Below are 17,410 nucleotides of genomic sequence, written 5' to 3' on the forward strand. Positions count from 1 at the left end.
TATCATGAACTTAAGTATCCACTTCAATTGATCAATCGACGCATTGTTAAATGTCTAATTGTTGACACCCAACACCGCCCCCTATTACCGCCGCTCTGACAACATCCAGGGAAGCAATTGGGCATGCGAATAAATAAAAACCACCAGACAAACACATCACATCACAACACGTTAAAATATATGCATTCCCCTCCCACTTTTCCCCGCGTCTACGCGATAATTTCTACGTGCCGAGCGCCTCGTCGCATAAAAGCGCCGAAGGCTGCGGATTTTTTTGTTTTAATCTGCAAATGGGAACCCATCGCCCGACAGATAGGCGGAGCGGGGGGGCGGGAGGGGGGGAGATGCTTGGCCTTGACCACGGTAAAAGCGGACGTCTTGTACACGAGTCACCTAATGGGGTCCCCTTTCACCAGAAGGTCCCCCTCTTCGCGGCTGGCGCTTGCCTCCCTTTATCCCTTTATTAAATCCGCGAGCCGAGAGCACAAAAGCGGCCACTCGAAACAGTCAAGTGTTTAATGTGCGCGTCTATGGCGGCGGCGACGTATTGTTATTTATCAATTTGCGTTTTATTGTGTCGATTTTCTCCTCTCTATTGCATCCCCACCCCCCCAAAAACGTCTCTCTATTTTAAATGAGTTGCCCGTGCCACCTCCGCGCCTCTCCACTTCGATGGGGGGCCCAGCCCCCACACCCCCCCCCCCCAGCAATCGTGCCGTCCCCCCCCCCCCCTTTCTGTCGCCAGCTCGCACTGATGAAGCGGCAGCAGCAGCAGCAGCAGAAGAGAGAGAGACAATCGGAAACACTTTGCGCTGCGCGGCTCACAAAGGACGCGTCCCTGCGGCCGGGGGGGGGGGGGGGGGACGTTAATGTGCTCCGAGCACCTCGAGCGCACGCACTCACGCGAGGATTCCTTTCAGCGACGCGTCGAACAAAACAAAAAATAAACCCGCGCGCAGATCGTGCCCCGCCAGAAACGCCGATCCAATTCGCGCGTCACGGCCGCCCCCCTTTTGTCGATCCGCTGCTGGACGGGCGCGGCGGACGCCCCCGCCGTCTCGGCGGTCGTGGGTGCAGGCGTTTTCTCTTTTGGTGCGTGGTCATACTTCAACGCGAGACGGTAAATTGGCGGACGGATGTCGCTCGCCGCTGATGTCAATCGTGTGCACGGGAATCGAAATAGAGTGACCGGATTTTGACATCGCTGTGCGCGCTCGCCGCTGCGCTACGAATCGTCAACCACCCCCACCCCCTCCCCTCCTCCACCCCCTCTTCTGACTCCTGTTTATTCGGAAGCAGTTATGAAAATACATCCGTTCCGGGTGATATGAAACAACGAATGTTGGTGGGGGTTGATGGATTAATGAATTGGAATTTGGCCACGGTTGATTTGGCGATCCAGCTCCTGTGTTTGACGGCTCAGTGCTGGGGCTTACACAGCTATCGACGTATCGCCAGATAATATTACTAAAAATTAAAACGATGACCAGGCAAGGCCCACTGAGCTACATAACTCTTTTTCAGAAGCGACCTGGCCACAAATGACAGCTCAGCGAAGTAGCTTTTATCATCAAGTGGAAACGTATAGCAGCCAAATACTATAAGCGTATGTTTTTAAACGTGGAGGGAAAAACCGGAGGACCCGAAGAAAAGTCCACAGAGAGAGAGAGACACGCAAACTCCAAAGATTCAGCAGCAGGCGTCAGGGTCGGGATCAAACCCTCGACCTCCTGCACACCAGGCGAAGTAGTTGACATCTCCTAGCCACCGTGATGATGATGGGAGAGAGAGAACCCACCAACTCCAAATATACAGCAGGCGTCAGGGTCAGTCAGGATCGAACCCACGACCTCCTGTATAGCAGGCGAGGTAGTTAACATCTCCTCGCCACCGTGATGATAATGAGAGAGAGAGACACCGCAAACTCCAAATATACAGCAGCAGGCGTCAGGGTCAGGATCGAACCCACGACGTTGACCCACGCGGCCTCACCTTACGAGCTGCTCGTTGTAGAGGGACAGCGGCGAGTGGCGACCCAGCACGTACACGTGGCCCTTGGACACAGAGAGACGCACCCAGCCCTCCACGTTGTCCTGGGAGCGAGAGATGGACTCGCGCACAAACTCGCACTCGGGGCTGAACCAGAAGCCTGCTCACGCACACACAAGGTAGTGCCACTGTGTTAATTCAACTCGCTACACCACCGTGTTAATTCAACTCGCTCCACCACCACGCTAATTCAACTCGCTCCACCACCACGCTAATTCAACTCACTACACCACCACGCTAATTCAACTCACTACACCACCACGCTAATTCAACTCGCGACACCACCACGCTAATTCAACTCACTACACCACCACGCTAATGCAACTCGCTACACCACCACGCTAATTCAACTCACTACACCACCACGCTAATTCAACACACTACACCACCACGCTAATTCAACTCACTACACCACCACACTAATTCAACTCACTACACCACCACGCTAATTCAACTCACTACAACACCACGCTAATTCAACTCACTACACCACCACGCTAATTCAACTCACTACACCACCACGCTAATTCAACTCGCTACACCACCACGCTAATTCAACTCACTACACCACCACGCTAATTCAACTCACTACACCACCGCTTTAATTCAACTCACTACACCACCACGCTAATTCAACTCGCTACACCACCACGCTAATTCAACTCACTACACCACCACGCTAATTCAACTCACTACACCACCGCTTTAATTCAACTCACTACACCACCAAGCTAATTCAACTCACTACAACACCACCACGCTAATTCAACTCGCTACACCACCACGCTAATTCAACTCACTACACCACCACGCTAATTCAACTCACTACACCACCACGCTAATTCAACTCACTACACCACCACGCTAATTCAACTCGCTACACCACCACGCTAATTCAACTTACTACACCACCACGCTAATTCAACTCACTACACCACCGCTTTAATTCAACTCACTACACCACCACGCTAATTCAACTCGCTACACCACCACGCTAATTCAACTCACTACACCACCACGCTAATTCAACTCACTACACCACCACACTAATTTAACTCACTACACCACCGCTTTAATTCAACACACTACACCACCACGCTAATTCAACTCACTACACCACCACACTAATTCAACTCACTACACCACCACGCTAATTCAACTCACTACAACACCACGCTAATTCAACTCACTACACCACCACGCTAATTCAACTCACTACACCACCACGTTAATTCAACTCACTACACCACCACGCTCATTCAACTCGCTACACCACCACGCTAATTCAACTCACTACACCACCACGCAAATTCAACTCGCTACACCACCACGCTAATTCAACTCACTACACCACCACGCTAATTCAACTCACTACACCACCACGCTAATTCAACTCACTACACCACCACGCTCATTCAACTCACTACACCACCACGCTAATTCAACTCACTATACCACCACGCTAATTCAACACACTACACCACCATGCTAATTCAACTCACTACACCACCACGCTAATTCAACACACTACACCACCACGCTAATTCAACTCACTACACCACCACGCTAATTCAACTCACTATACCACCACGCTAATTCAACTCACTACACCACCACACTAATTCAACTCACTACACCACCACACTAATTCAACTCACTACACCACCACGCTAATTCAACTCACTATACCACCACGCTAATTCAACACACTACACCACCACGCTAATTCAACTCACTACACCACCACACTAATTCAACTCACTACACCACCACGCTAATTCAACTCACTACACCACCACGCTAATTCAACACACTACACCACCACACTAATTCAACTCACTACACCACCACGCTAATTCAACTCACTATACCACCACGCTAATTCAACACACTACACCACCACGCTAATTCAACTCACTACACCACCACGCTAATTTAACTCGCTACACCACCATGCTAATTCAACTCGCTACACCACCACGCTAATTCAACTCACTACACCACCACGCCAATTTGACTCGCTACACCACCACGCTAATTTAACTCGCTACACCACCACGCTAATTCAACTCACTACACCACCACGCTAATTCAACTAACTACACCACCACGCTAATTTAACTCACTACACCACCACGCTAATTTAACTCACTACACCACCACGCTAATTTAACTCACTACACCACCACGCTAATTTAACTCACTACACCACCACGCTAATTCAACTCGCTACACCACCACGCTAATTTAACTCACTACACCACCACGCTAATTCAACTCACTACACCACCACGCTAATTTAACTCACTACACCACCACGCTAATTCAACTAACTATACCACCACGCTAATTCAACTCGCTACACCACCACGCTAATTCAACTCACTACACCACCACGCTAATTCAACTCACTACACCACCACGCTAATTTAACTCACTACACCACCACACTAATTCAACTCACTACACCACCACGCTAATTCAACTCACTACACCACCACGCTAATTCAACTCACTACACCACCATGCTAATTCAACTCGCTACACCACCACGCTAATTCAACTCACTACACCACCACGCTAATTCAACTCACTACACCACCACGCTAATTCAACTAACTACACCACCACGCTAATTTAACTCGCTACACCACCACGCTAATTCAACTCACTACACCACCACGCTAATTTAACTCACTACACCACCATGCTAATTCAACTCGCTACACCACCACGGTAATTCAACTCACTACACCACCACGCTAATTCAACTCACTACACCACCACGCTAATTCAACTTACTACACCACCACGCTAATTCAACTCACTACACCACCACGCTAATTCAACTCACTACACCACCACGCTAATTTAACTCACTACACCACCACGCTAATTCAACTCGCTACACCACCACGCTAATTTAACTCACTACACCACCACGCTAATTCAACTCACTACACCACCACGCTAATTTAACTCGCATCACCACTACCCACCTGCTAATTTCAACTCACTACACCACCACGCTAATTTCAACTCGCTAACACCACCACGCTAATTCAACTCACTACACCACCACGCTAATTTCAACTCACTACACCACCACGCTAATTCAACTCACTACACCACCACGCTAATTAACTCACTACACCACCACGCTAATTCAACTCACTACACCACCACGCTAATTCAACTCACTACACCACCACGCTAATTTAACTCGCTACACCACCACGCTAATTTAACTCACTACACCACCACGCTAATTCAACTCGCTACACCACCATGCTAATTTAACTCACTACACCACCACGCTAATTTAACTCACTACACCACCACGCTAATTTCAACTCACTACACCACCACGCTAATTCAACTCCGCTACACCACCACGCTAATTCAACTCACTACACCACCACGCTAATTCAACTCACTACACCACCACGCTAATTCAACTCACTACACCACCACGCTAATTCAACTCACTACACCACCACGCTAATTCAACTCACTACACCACCACGCTAATTCAACTCACTACACCACCACGCTAATTCAACTCGCTACACTACCACGCTAATTCAACTCACTACACCACCATGCTAATTCAACTCACTACACCACCACGCTAATTCAATTCACTACACCACCACGCTAATTCAACACACTACACCACCACGCTAATTCAACTCACTACATCACCACGCTAATTCAACACACTACACCACCACGCTAATTCAACTCACTACATCACCACGCTAATTCAACTCGCTACACCACCACGCTAATTCAACTCACTACACCACCACGCTAATTCAACTCACTACACCACCACGCTAATTCAACTCACTACACCACCACGCTAATTCAACTCGCTACACCACCACGCTAATTCAACTCACTACACCACCACGCTAATTCAACTGACTACACCACCACCCTAATTCAACTCACTACACCACCACGCTAATTCAACTCACTACACCACCACGCTAATTCAACTCACTACACCACCACGCTAATTCAACTCACTACACCACCACGCTAATTCAACTCACTACACCACCACTGCTAATTCAACTCGCTACACTACCACGCTAATTCAACTCTCCGGCCGTCGACTCGACACGAAACCTACGAAGACATCGACGCAGTGTCCGGCCGATCGTGCCCCAGAAACTCCGAACCACTTGGGGAGCGGTCACCTCGAAATAACGGAGACCATTAATCTCGCATGGTCGGCCTGTCGGCTGGTTACGTGAACGAAGCGACAAACGCGGACGAAAACCAAAGATGAATAAATATCTTTGCAGGTATCGGGTTATCCGCGTCCAGCTTGACCACGAGCTGGCCCCTGGGGGGGGGGTGGGAATCAGGGCATGAAGGGTCATTCGTCATGGTTCCGGCCGGTCAATCACGGGCGCACCTAATCGAGTCGTTCACAAGTCCGCTAATGGCTTCATTACCGCGGTGGAGGTCCCGTGGCAGGCCACGCACGCACACACACAACGCCGGCTGACTGGGGCTGCCTCGTCACACCGCCCGTGTCATTCAATCAGGCGGGCCCCCCCACCCCCCCACCGGAGGCTGAGCGCGTCGCATTTTGCTCGCGGCTTTAAAGGTGATACGAGATGAACAGATGTTGCCGGGGTCTGCGGTCCATCTGTCAGCCACACGGCGCTCGTTCGGCTCGCCCGCCCAGCCCGCTGCTTGGAGCGCGAGTGTGTGTGTACACACGCAGAGGGGGGGGGGGTGTCTGTGTACACACGCAGAGGGGTTGTCTGTGTGTGTGTGTGCGCGTTTGCCAGTTCGCTCGGCCTCTGTACGCGCGCGCGCACTCGGACGCACGCGCATTGGCACAAGACAAAGCTCCCCCCCCCACTCCCCTTGTAGCCTCGATAGACTTTACGGAGCAAGTGCTGTTAGCGAGAACCCATGAAGGCCGGCGAGGCACACGAGGGGGTGGGGTGGCCAAGACCATGCCCGGCCGCCTTTGTCTCCCCAGTGGCGATGTTTACACGCCACACTAGGTACCCACGAGTCGATCGGTTCAAGGTAATCGTCATTGGACGGTGTTGGCCGTGAGTGGGAATCGAATTCGGATCACCGGGTTCGTAGCACAGGGCGCTAACCTCTAAGCTACCCGCTACACTACCCGCTACACTACCACTCCCCACACACACACGCGTGCACATACGTGCACATAACACATTCTAACTTGTGTCTCCAAGTTTTGTTCGACGTGGCGTGGTTTTCTCTCGGGCGAGCCCCGACTGGCAGCACAGCACCGACAGGGAATGTTCGGTCGCATTGGATCACGTTCACGGGCCGACGGCTGAACAGGCAGACGGACAGAGCTAACGCGTGGACGCTCTACGCCCTTGGTTGGAAAGCATAACAGAATCATAGTTTTTTTATTAAATCAAATCGCGACGCTAAACCGCGACATTTTAATCATCGAAGCTCTCGCATTGGTGATTCATTGTTTGGCGATCCTGCATTGGCACAGGTGCACCAGCACAATTAACAGAAATTCCTCAATGCGTTCATTAATAACGGTGGCAAGGGAAAAAATATATAAAAATATAAAATCGGCGATGATTCAGGCAGAGGCCCTTCGTCATAGCGCGTAAATAACGCGTCACCTATTTTTTTAAAATATGTGCATATTTTCTATTTGAAGACTACGGTGTTATTGACGAATGCGTTTCAATTTTTTCTTTGCTCATGAGGAAAAACAGAAACCTGTAAAAAAAATTTCTGCATTCGAAACACTTAAGACAGAAACGGTGGGGAGGGGGGGGGGCGAGTGGGAGGTGGCGATGGTGGGAGACTTCTCAATATTGTGGCAAACTACATGAACCACAACAGATTGAAATGTTGTGAATTTTCTCTCCAACACACAACCCGTGTGCTGTACTAGTGACGAATTGCCATGTTCGGTTTACGTGACAAACCACACTAATTCGCTGTGTCGGGTGGTGGCGGGTTTCACGACACATTTATATTTTTGATTCTAGATTTGAAGCTTTCGTGACTGCAAGTATTCATATTGTTAGGTTTTTTCGGTAAAGTCACGTAGGTAAAAAATTAAAATTAATAAAAGTAAAATAAAAATCACGACGTTTCGGAGGCAACACAAGCTTCCGTCTTCAGGTGGAACCGTCACAGCCACGACAGCTGTATCAAGTACTTGAAAAAACCTAAGAATATTATATTTTTGACTTAAAGCTTTCGTGCCTGCAGGAATTCATATTGTTTGGGTCTTTCGGTAAAGTCGCGTAGATAGAAACCTATCTACGTGTTATTTTTTGTCATTTTCTTTGAACCTATCAACGTCACTTTGCCGAAAGACGCAAAGAATATACATTTAGATTTACGCCATGTAACCCAAACAAACAAAAACCCTGTATTGGTCACGAAAGCCTCCTACGTGTGAAACCACAACAGCGCTCTTTATTTACCCAACAATAGGCCTCACCGAGTCTCAAGACTCATTTTCAAGAGCCGCGTGTGTGTGTCCCCCCGCGCCCCTCCACCGATCCCACCGCGCCGTTGCAACACCGCCAACAACACCGTTCGACCCGATGCCTTCCCGACGACAAAAGTGCAGTGGCCCCAAGCGGCCCAGTGGGGTCCTGGATTCGCGTAAAATCACTGGGGGGGGGGGGCAAGGGCAGTCACCTCACCACATCTCTGTCTCTTGCCTGTATATCTCTGCCGTCTTCTTTATCGGAGCGGTTGAGGTGAGGGGCGGACACCAAAGCCAAAGATCTCCCGTGTAGCCTTAACATACTTTTGGGGCAAGTGCCGTTCGCGAACACCGCTGATGGCCGGAACGGCACACGGAGGGGTGGGTGGCCAGCACCACGCCACCACCACCACTTAAAGCAGCAGCAGCAACAGCAGCAGTAAGCGTGTGTCCATCCCCGTGACTTTCGCCAAACACTAATTAGAAGTTTGGAATCTGCGCCAATCATTACAGGAAGCCGCTGCTGTGCTAGACAGTGAGCACAGCCGGTTGTTTCACAGCAGGGGGCAACCTTGCTGTGTGTAATCCAAATATAATCCTAATGTAATCGCAATCGCTGTATGTAATCCCAATGTAATCCCGATTGCTGTGTGTAGTCCCAATGTAATCCAAATTGTTGTGTGTATATCCCAACGCAATCCCAATTGGTGTATAATCCCAATGTAATACCAATGTAATCACAATTGATGTGTATATATCACAATGTAATCCCAATGTAATCCCAATTTATGTGTGTAATCTCAATGTAATTTCGATGTAATCCCAATGTAATCCTAATTACTGTGTGTGAATCCATATGTAATCCCAATTGGTGTGTAATCACAATGTAATCCTAAATTTGATGTGCATAATGCCAATGTAATCCACATTTTCCGTGTGTAATCCCAGACAATAATTTGCGGTGTAATTTTTCAAATTTTGAAGGAAAAAAAAAACACATTCGTACCGTGACGCCCGGCACACGATGGTCAACTATTTACAGTGACGTCAGCAAATAAAACTAAAAGCTACAAACTATTTTTGTATTTTACCAGGTAAGGCCCACTGGGCGATATGGATGTTTTTCAGAAGGGACCTGGCAACAAATGATAGCTCAACAAAGTGGCTTATCAAGTGGAAAATGTATCACAGCAAAATACTCTAAATACGTGTTGATTCTAAATTTGGAGAGGAAAACCGGAGGGCCCGGAGAAAAATCCACGTGACCAGGGGGAGAGAGACATGCAAACTGCGAATATACAGCAGGCGTCCGGTTTCAGGATTAGAACCCACGACCTCCTGTGTACCAGGCGAGGTAGTGAACATCTCGTTACCGTGGCGCCCCAATCTTTTCACACTGACTGCGAAGCAGGTGGCACGTCGAGTTCTACGGTTAATGCCGCAGTACAGCAATAACCAGGGCTGCCTGACGGATTCGAACCGCGAGCCACGGCCGACTGACGCACGGCCGTCATGACCGAGGCTGTAGATTTCATTCTAGATTTGAAGCTTTCGTGACTGCAAGGATTCATACTCTTAGGTTTTTTCTGTAAAGTCACGTAAGTAAAAAAATAAAATTAAAATTAATAAAAGTAATAGAAATTGAACAAAATCATAAATCACGACGTTTCGGAGGCAACACAAGTCTCCGTCATCAGGTGGGACCGTCACAGCCAGATTTACTGTATCAAGTGAGGCAGAGATTCCAAAATTTGTAGATTTCAGTCGTGCGGGCAGCCCCAGAGCCTTGGGGCGAAGGGGGACGGGCGGGTGGGCGGGTGGGCGGGGGGGTAGCCAGGCAGAGAGGCAGAGAGGCAGGGGAGACGTACAGGTGTGTGGGCATTATCCCGAGGGCATTTCCCATCCCCTGACATGCCCCCCCCCCGCCCCCCGATCGACGCCGCCCGGCCCCCTCCTCCACAACCGAGGTCCCCTGAGCACACGAAAGCTCCCTTATCCCCACTCACATCTCTAAGTCCCTTATGTTGGCAGTGAGGGAGCAGTGGGGGGGAGTGGTGGGCCGGGGGTGGTTGGTGGGGGCAGGAGGGGAAGTGAGGGAGAGGCGCTGGACCTGTGAGAGCCCAGGGTGGTATGGCTGCAGTGTGAAGTCGCCCGTGTGTGAATGAACGGGTGAGCGGTTTTTGCGCTCGTTCAATCAATCGCTCGCTCGATCGCTCAATCGCTATCACCCTAAACCGACCATTCAATCAAGCATCTCACTCATTCACTTAATCGTTCACTTACTCCTCGGTAATTAATTCAATCGGTGTCTAACCCGTGCACTTGGCCGTTCGTTCGATGAGCGTTTGTCTAATCTGTTCATGCACCAATTCATTCATTCTGTCAGCATCTCACTCACTCACCCGCCCGCCCACTCAATTATCCACTCACTCACTCAACGTAAAACCAATTCATTACGACATTTACTCACTCACTCATCCCGCTCACTCACCGACCCACCCAAAAAATTACAACCATTCGTAAGCTCGTTTACTCAACTCTCAAATTCAATAACTCACCGGCTCGCCCAGCTCGCAACTCGCTCTCAATCCACTCTTACCCGACCAGGCCTCGCCGCTCGCCCCCGGATCTCATCCTCACAAATTCATCGTCGACCGCTCGCGTAAACAACGCCCCGTGCTGATTTTTTTTTCTTTCAAACTTTGAGCCGGTCACGTGACGCCAAGCTCCTCCGGTGAGCTTTCCAGCCAGCAGAGGACGTTACCCCTTCACCGATGAGCTCTGAAGAAGGGCCATTACCCGAAACGTCGCCTGTGAAAACGCATTTTTTTGTTTTAAGGCTGCACGCACTGCAATTGATGAATATATAACGGAGGAGTTTGCCCCCCCACCCCCCGCTCCTTTAAAATGTCTCCATCGGATGGGCACTCCAGGTGCTTCAGCGGGAGAGAAAGCGGCTCGCAATCACAAGGTCGCAAGTTCAAATCCTGGTTTTGAGGGGGGAGGCTTGATTCAGCCCATCATCCGTCCCTCCGGGGTCGATAAAGTGAGTAGGTACCAAGTTGTGGGGATGTCAAAACAGGTTTTCTTATGGAGAGACTCGGCCCCATCACAGCAATGTGGAATTTCTACTGTCTCAGGGCTGCAATGTGAGAGGAGCACCAGTCCTCCCTCCACTCCCTCACTTCAATCCTTTCCTCTCACCCCTCCCTCGCTCCTTCCACTCCCCTCCCTCCACTCCCCTCCCTCCACTCCCTCCATTCCTTCTCTCCTTCCACTCCCCTCCCTCCCTCCACTCCCCTCCCCTCCCTCTCTCCCCTCCCCTCCCTCCCTCCTCCAACCTCAAGCCTGCCCTTAACCCCAAATCAACGTCACATTAACCCTGATGAATAAGCACGGAGCGCTAATGCGGCAGTGGGTTTCACAAAGGAGCCCTCTCCCCCCCCCTCCACGCGTTCCCTTCTTGTTGGTTATTGTGAACCGCCGTCAAATCGCTGCCATCGGCACTCGGCGCCTTTTGGTGGCAGAGGGAGTCGGGGGGGGGGGGAGTCGGGGGGGGGGGGAGTTGAAACAATGAATATTACTACGATGATGATGATGATCTGCAAATGATGATGATCGTCAATAATAATCATCATCATAATCGTCCGATGACTATAATGAAATGATTACCAAAATGATCAGGAAACATTTGTCATCAATAACCATCATAATCATTAATAAATCATCATCAGTCATCATCAGCGTTACGATGATAATCAAAATTAAAAATAATAATCACTCATCATTAGTATCGTCACAATCCATCCACATTATCATCATCATCATGACCGCCATCACATTATAAATACAAACAAAATTACAATTTTGCGAATTGGGATGAAACACCGCAGCATTACCCCCCCTCCCAATGGACGAAGACTCCTCTTGAATTCTCAGATAAAAGGGTAAAAAGAAAACCCATTACTACTTCTCACCTCTGGTTAAACAAAATAAAACTTCGCGTCAAAGTGTTCATTCCCATTGAGCACAAGGAGGAGCCTTGGCAGAGTCTCATCTCAAAGATTCATTACGGGCTGGGAATGAATGGCAGGGGAGGGGCACGGAGGGGCGGGGGGAGGAGGGTGGGTGGGTGGGTGGGGGGGGCACTGCAGCCCAGTAAACCGTGGCAAAGAGGGCACAGCTGTGGATACTACAAAGAGGCCAGGGTTTATTTTCCGTAGAGCTGCAAGACCTCTGGCGTGGACAGACCGACTCGTTGTTCCTACAATGATGATTATGATCTTTTGACCACAGCCCCCCCCCCCCAATTTCCCCCCCCCCCCACTGCCCCCCACTGCCTCCCACCCTCGGCCCGCTCGGCTCCAAGCAACAAAGGCCACAGCTCGGCACACGCGCATTTCTCGGCGCAGGTTTTTTTTTCTTCCCCCCCCTCCTCTCCTCCTCTGGCTTTCAAATTCCTTTCCTGATCATCTCCCTTATCTTCCACCGGGTTTTCTTTAGCGAGAGCAACAACAGCCTTTGTCTCGGCACCGATCACCGATGACTGCACAAAAACAACACATTAAATTCGGCCCTTCCAGCTTAATTTGGCCAAATTCCAGCCTATGAGAGTAAAAAACTATCAGTTTGACCATCGAGCGACGGACATCGCTCTCCGTGGCGGGGGCGGGTGGGAAAGTGCTGCCCCCTCCCCTCCCTCCCCTCCCTCCCCACCACCATGTGGAGCAGAGGTTACTCGAAGCATTCTCAGACGTAGCTCTGTCGTATCCACTTCAGCGGGCCGTCATTCTCCGACGCCGGTTTATGCGCTGCCCGAGTGGATTACCGGTGACGTGGCGTCAACATCGCCACTGGCCGATTGAGTTGGCGGGAAAAGGGAAAACAGAAAGAATACTCTGCTGTGCGTTCGACACGCAAAGAACACACTGTGCAGTGCGTACAGAAGGTGTGCCCCTATCGCGGCTGAAGTGGCCGAACTGACGGAGGCTTCAGATAAAAGGTCTTAAACATCGAGGTACCACCACGATTCATGCAAACGTTCAGTGGCTCTCTTGAACTATACTCAAAAAACTGTTTTACCAAGCAAGGTCCACTCAGCTATGTAGCTCTATTTCAGTAGCGACCTGACCACGAATTTTAGCACAACGAAGTGGCTTACCATCATCATCACGTGGACATTTATAGAAGCCAAAAAAATCTAAACGCACGACGTTGATTCTAAATGTGGTGGGAAAAACCGGAGGCACCCAGGGAAACATCCACAGCGACCACGGGGAGAGAGACACACAAACTCCAGGTGTCAGGGTCGGGATCGAACCCACGACCTTCTGTATACCAGGCGAGGTAGTTAACATCTCACCACCTCCGGGCCGAGGCAGTGGGAGAAATGGCACGATCCTATGGCGAGGGATCAGTCCGTCCGCAGGGCAGCCGCTGGCGATGCGTCATACCGTTGTAGACTTGCTCGGAGAAGTTGAGGGCGAGGCCTTCCTTGATCTTGCGGAGCTCGCGGTCCATGGTGAAGGCCTCGATGTCCAAGTGGGCGGCGAGAAGCACGGTGCCGGCAGGGGTCTCGTAGATGCCTGGCAACACAACCGATAGTCGTGAATGTCAACATCGTCAACTGTCATCTTCATTAGTAACATCGTCATCAGTATCGTAATCATCATCAACGATCAACGTCTTCGTCATGGCCATTCGTCGCATCGTCATCTTTGATGAGTAACATCATCGTCGTCGTCATCATCATCTATGTCATGATTAGCATCGTTACCATCATCAACATTGTCATCATCATGAATAGAATCATCATTATCATTCGTAACATCCTGATCATCATCATCATCATCGTGGATTGTTAACGGGCCGAAACGTGAACCTCATCAATGCGGCGGTCGCGGATCTGCACACCGATCACCGCATTGATGACCTCACCGACCGACGTCCATGGAGCACGTTTTGTTGTTTTTCTCCGCCGGCGGGGCACAAGGAGAGGCAAACGGGGTCAGCGGCAGTGCCCTCCGCCGGCAAACGGTGGCCGAGGCGGGCGCCTCGCTTGCGTTCGGCGGCAGAAACGGGCGCGCGTTTCATCTTCTTGGTTCTTTCGGTAAAGTCACGTAGAAGGGAAATAATAAAATAATAAAAATAAAACATAATAAAATACAATTCTCACGACGTTTCGGCCACAACGCAAGCAGCCGTCCTCAGGTGAAGACCAGGTCTTGTTCATTCAGGTCTTGTTCATTCAGACGCTGTATTTCCGACAGACCTGTTCTTCACCTGAGGACGGCTGCTTGCGTTGTGGCCGAAACGTCGTGAGATTTATTTTATTATGTTTTATTTTTATTATTTTATTACTTCCCTTCTACGTGACTTTACCGAACGAACCAAGAAGATGAATCCCTGCAGTCACGAAAGCTTTCAATCGAAATTTGGCCGCGCGTTATTTTTAACGGACGCGGCCAGAAACCAAAATGAAATTAGCGGCGACAATAGCCGCGTCAGACAATTGTCCTAACAGCAGCAACCGCGTTAGCAATTACAGCGGCAAGTTCCATCGGGAGGGCCCACGCGGCCGCGCGCGTGTGTGCGTTTGCGTGTTGTGCGTGTGCTGTGCATGCGTGCGTGTATTGCCTGCGCGCGTGTGTGGAACGGTTGTGATGTGCGTGGGTGGACCGAGTGGGCACAGAGGGGCGGCTCGCGAAGCAATTAGAACGGTTACAACGCGTCGCGTCGTCACGGGCCTGCGACACGAACATCTCATTTTTTGCATATAAATACTTTTAAGTTTTTTCCTTTGCAATTTTGGCTGGATTCGTGACATTTGCTTTGCTTACTTACGGGACGTGGAGCGCCTCGGCTAAATTTGGCACCTGATTAACATCCCGCCCGCCCACGCAATATTAAGGAGGCACCGTTAATTTCTTATGCAAGACGGTGACGCAAGCGATACCTGGCCCCGACAGAATAACATCAACTCACGGCGTTGTTCCTAATCGCCAATCATACCGTGCTCGCATTAACCCGGGTGAAGCAGAGTGCGCTCAATTTTTGTCGTCAACTTTTGATCAACTTCTCAATTTCATTCAAACCTCGTCTTTCGGTGTCGTCGCAGTCACAAAACGGAACGCCGGTTACCGACGGCTGCAACCACGCGCCAACAAAGCGTCCGTTCGGAATTCTGGCCCGAGAAAGCGGACATCACAGAACTATTTGTGAGATTGTGGAAGTGACCTCCTGGCCACACATTGTGGTGGGAGGGGGCAGCATCACTCTATACCCTTCTGGAGAGATATCTGTCGCACGTCGTAAGCTGAATATTGAAATTCTTAGACCTGGAATTCTGCCGACCGATGCATAAAAAAAAGCGAATGATTGTGATGCCATATACGGTACGGTCGTCCATCGACTCACCACATTTGAGAACCCGGCTTAATCGTAGGCGGCAAATCCACCGTCGCAACCACCCGCCACCATATAAAAAAGTTGCACATCTTGTGCACTCTCCAAGTCATCTAAAAAATGTAGCGCCCTCTAGCGTCTGGGTTAGAGAGGCCACCTGAAGTGACCTCGGGAGGGCGTTCTGCAATATCCGTTTCCGCGGGTCGTTCCCTTAACCCTTTCCCGTTCCGAGATGACTGCAAAAGTTGCAGGGTGGGTCCCGTCGACCGACGAATCGCATTCACCGCAGAGAACCGTAGCGACACGACCGCGCTCTGCAATAGCCGACGCCGAAATGTGCCGCACGGCCTTCCGAGGGAGCCTCGCTACCGACAGAGTCGTTTAATTTAAATCCCTGTTCCGATGACGCACACGTACTGCTGCGCGAGAGCTCCGAATGGATTCCTCATCTCGGGGCGTGACAACAGAGAGCACGGACGCAATCCAATTGGGGGAAGGATGGTGGGAGGAAAAAGGAGAGAGTTGATTTTTTGTTGTTGCGGCGATCGAGAGCATTTGACTTCAGATCAAGTTGAACGTTATCACGCTGAATACCTATAAGCATAAGTTGTACCCTTTCTGGCAATGTTGGACCAATCAGTTTCAAAGACACAGCATAGACTACCAGAGCATGTGTTTTTGTGTTTGCATGTTCACCACAAGTATATGTTGTTAATGCAGACACGATTCCTTGCAAAAGGTTTCAGTTTGGTGTTTTAACATCTTGTCAGAAAGAGTAAAGCCAACTCTTATATGTTGATACTGGCAAGGGAGTTCCCATGACGCTCGATAACATCTGAACGCTTCGCCAAATTTGAAAAGTGTTTCACCGCAATTCACTAAATTGGAATCTCCGTAGCAATCATCCGTCTGTGTGGATGTATGTCGAGCTCGCGCCGTAACGTAGCCAACGGTGCCATCCTCTCCCGACTGCGAAACAACTCGGCAGGACCCTCCTGACTAAGAGTCCCGGAGCGAAGCGTTCCTGCGTCGTCAGCAACGACGGGCCTGACGACGATACCAGCGAGACGGAACAACGCCGTGCCATCGCTTCCTTCCATCCGACCGATTCTGCAGCGGCAGTTGCAGAGTCGACACCGGATCTTCCCGGTCTGCTCTCACAGTCCTCAGTACAGCCAGGTCTTCCCATCGTCCCACGAGTGGGAGTAGGAGGGGAGGGAGGGAGGGAGAAGCCAGAGCCTTACAACTTTAACAAAAAATAACCGCTGGCAGATGGAGGGGGGGATGAGTGGTGGATTAGATGCGGGCAGGAAGGGGTTTGGGGGATGGTTGTGGGGGGGGGGGCAGGAGTAAACTGCACCACCACCACCACCCGCCCCCCCCCCCCCCTTCTCGAGAAAAAAAAAACCGAGCAGATTTTGTGCAGCCTCTCGTTATCTCATCGCCAGGACGAGCAATTAGCGCCCCCCGACAGGAAAATTA

At 50.4% G+C, this 17,410-nt stretch overlaps 1 protein-coding gene across 1 annotated transcript in view; it reads right to left on the reverse strand.

The window, feature by feature from the left end:
* ASS1 (argininosuccinate synthase 1) overlaps window positions 1–17,410 on the reverse strand; it is a 75,458-nt gene that overhangs the window by 2,330 nt on the left and 55,718 nt on the right. The window contains exons 12-13 of the mRNA XM_061571676.1: window positions 13,978–14,109; window positions 1,993–2,149 (exon numbers count right to left, since the gene is read on the reverse strand). Of these exons, the coding sequence (XP_061427660.1) occupies window positions 1,993–2,149; window positions 13,978–14,109 (289 nt within the window). The remainder of the gene's footprint in view (window positions 1–1,992; window positions 2,150–13,977; window positions 14,110–17,410) is intronic.

This window comes from Lethenteron reissneri, chromosome 48, assembly GCF_015708825.2.
Source record: "Lethenteron reissneri isolate LAM-NWPU_2019-01 chromosome 48, ASM1570882v1, whole genome shotgun sequence".
In the NCBI taxonomy this organism is placed as follows: Eukaryota; Metazoa; Chordata; class Hyperoartia; order Petromyzontiformes; family Petromyzontidae; genus Lethenteron; species Lethenteron reissneri.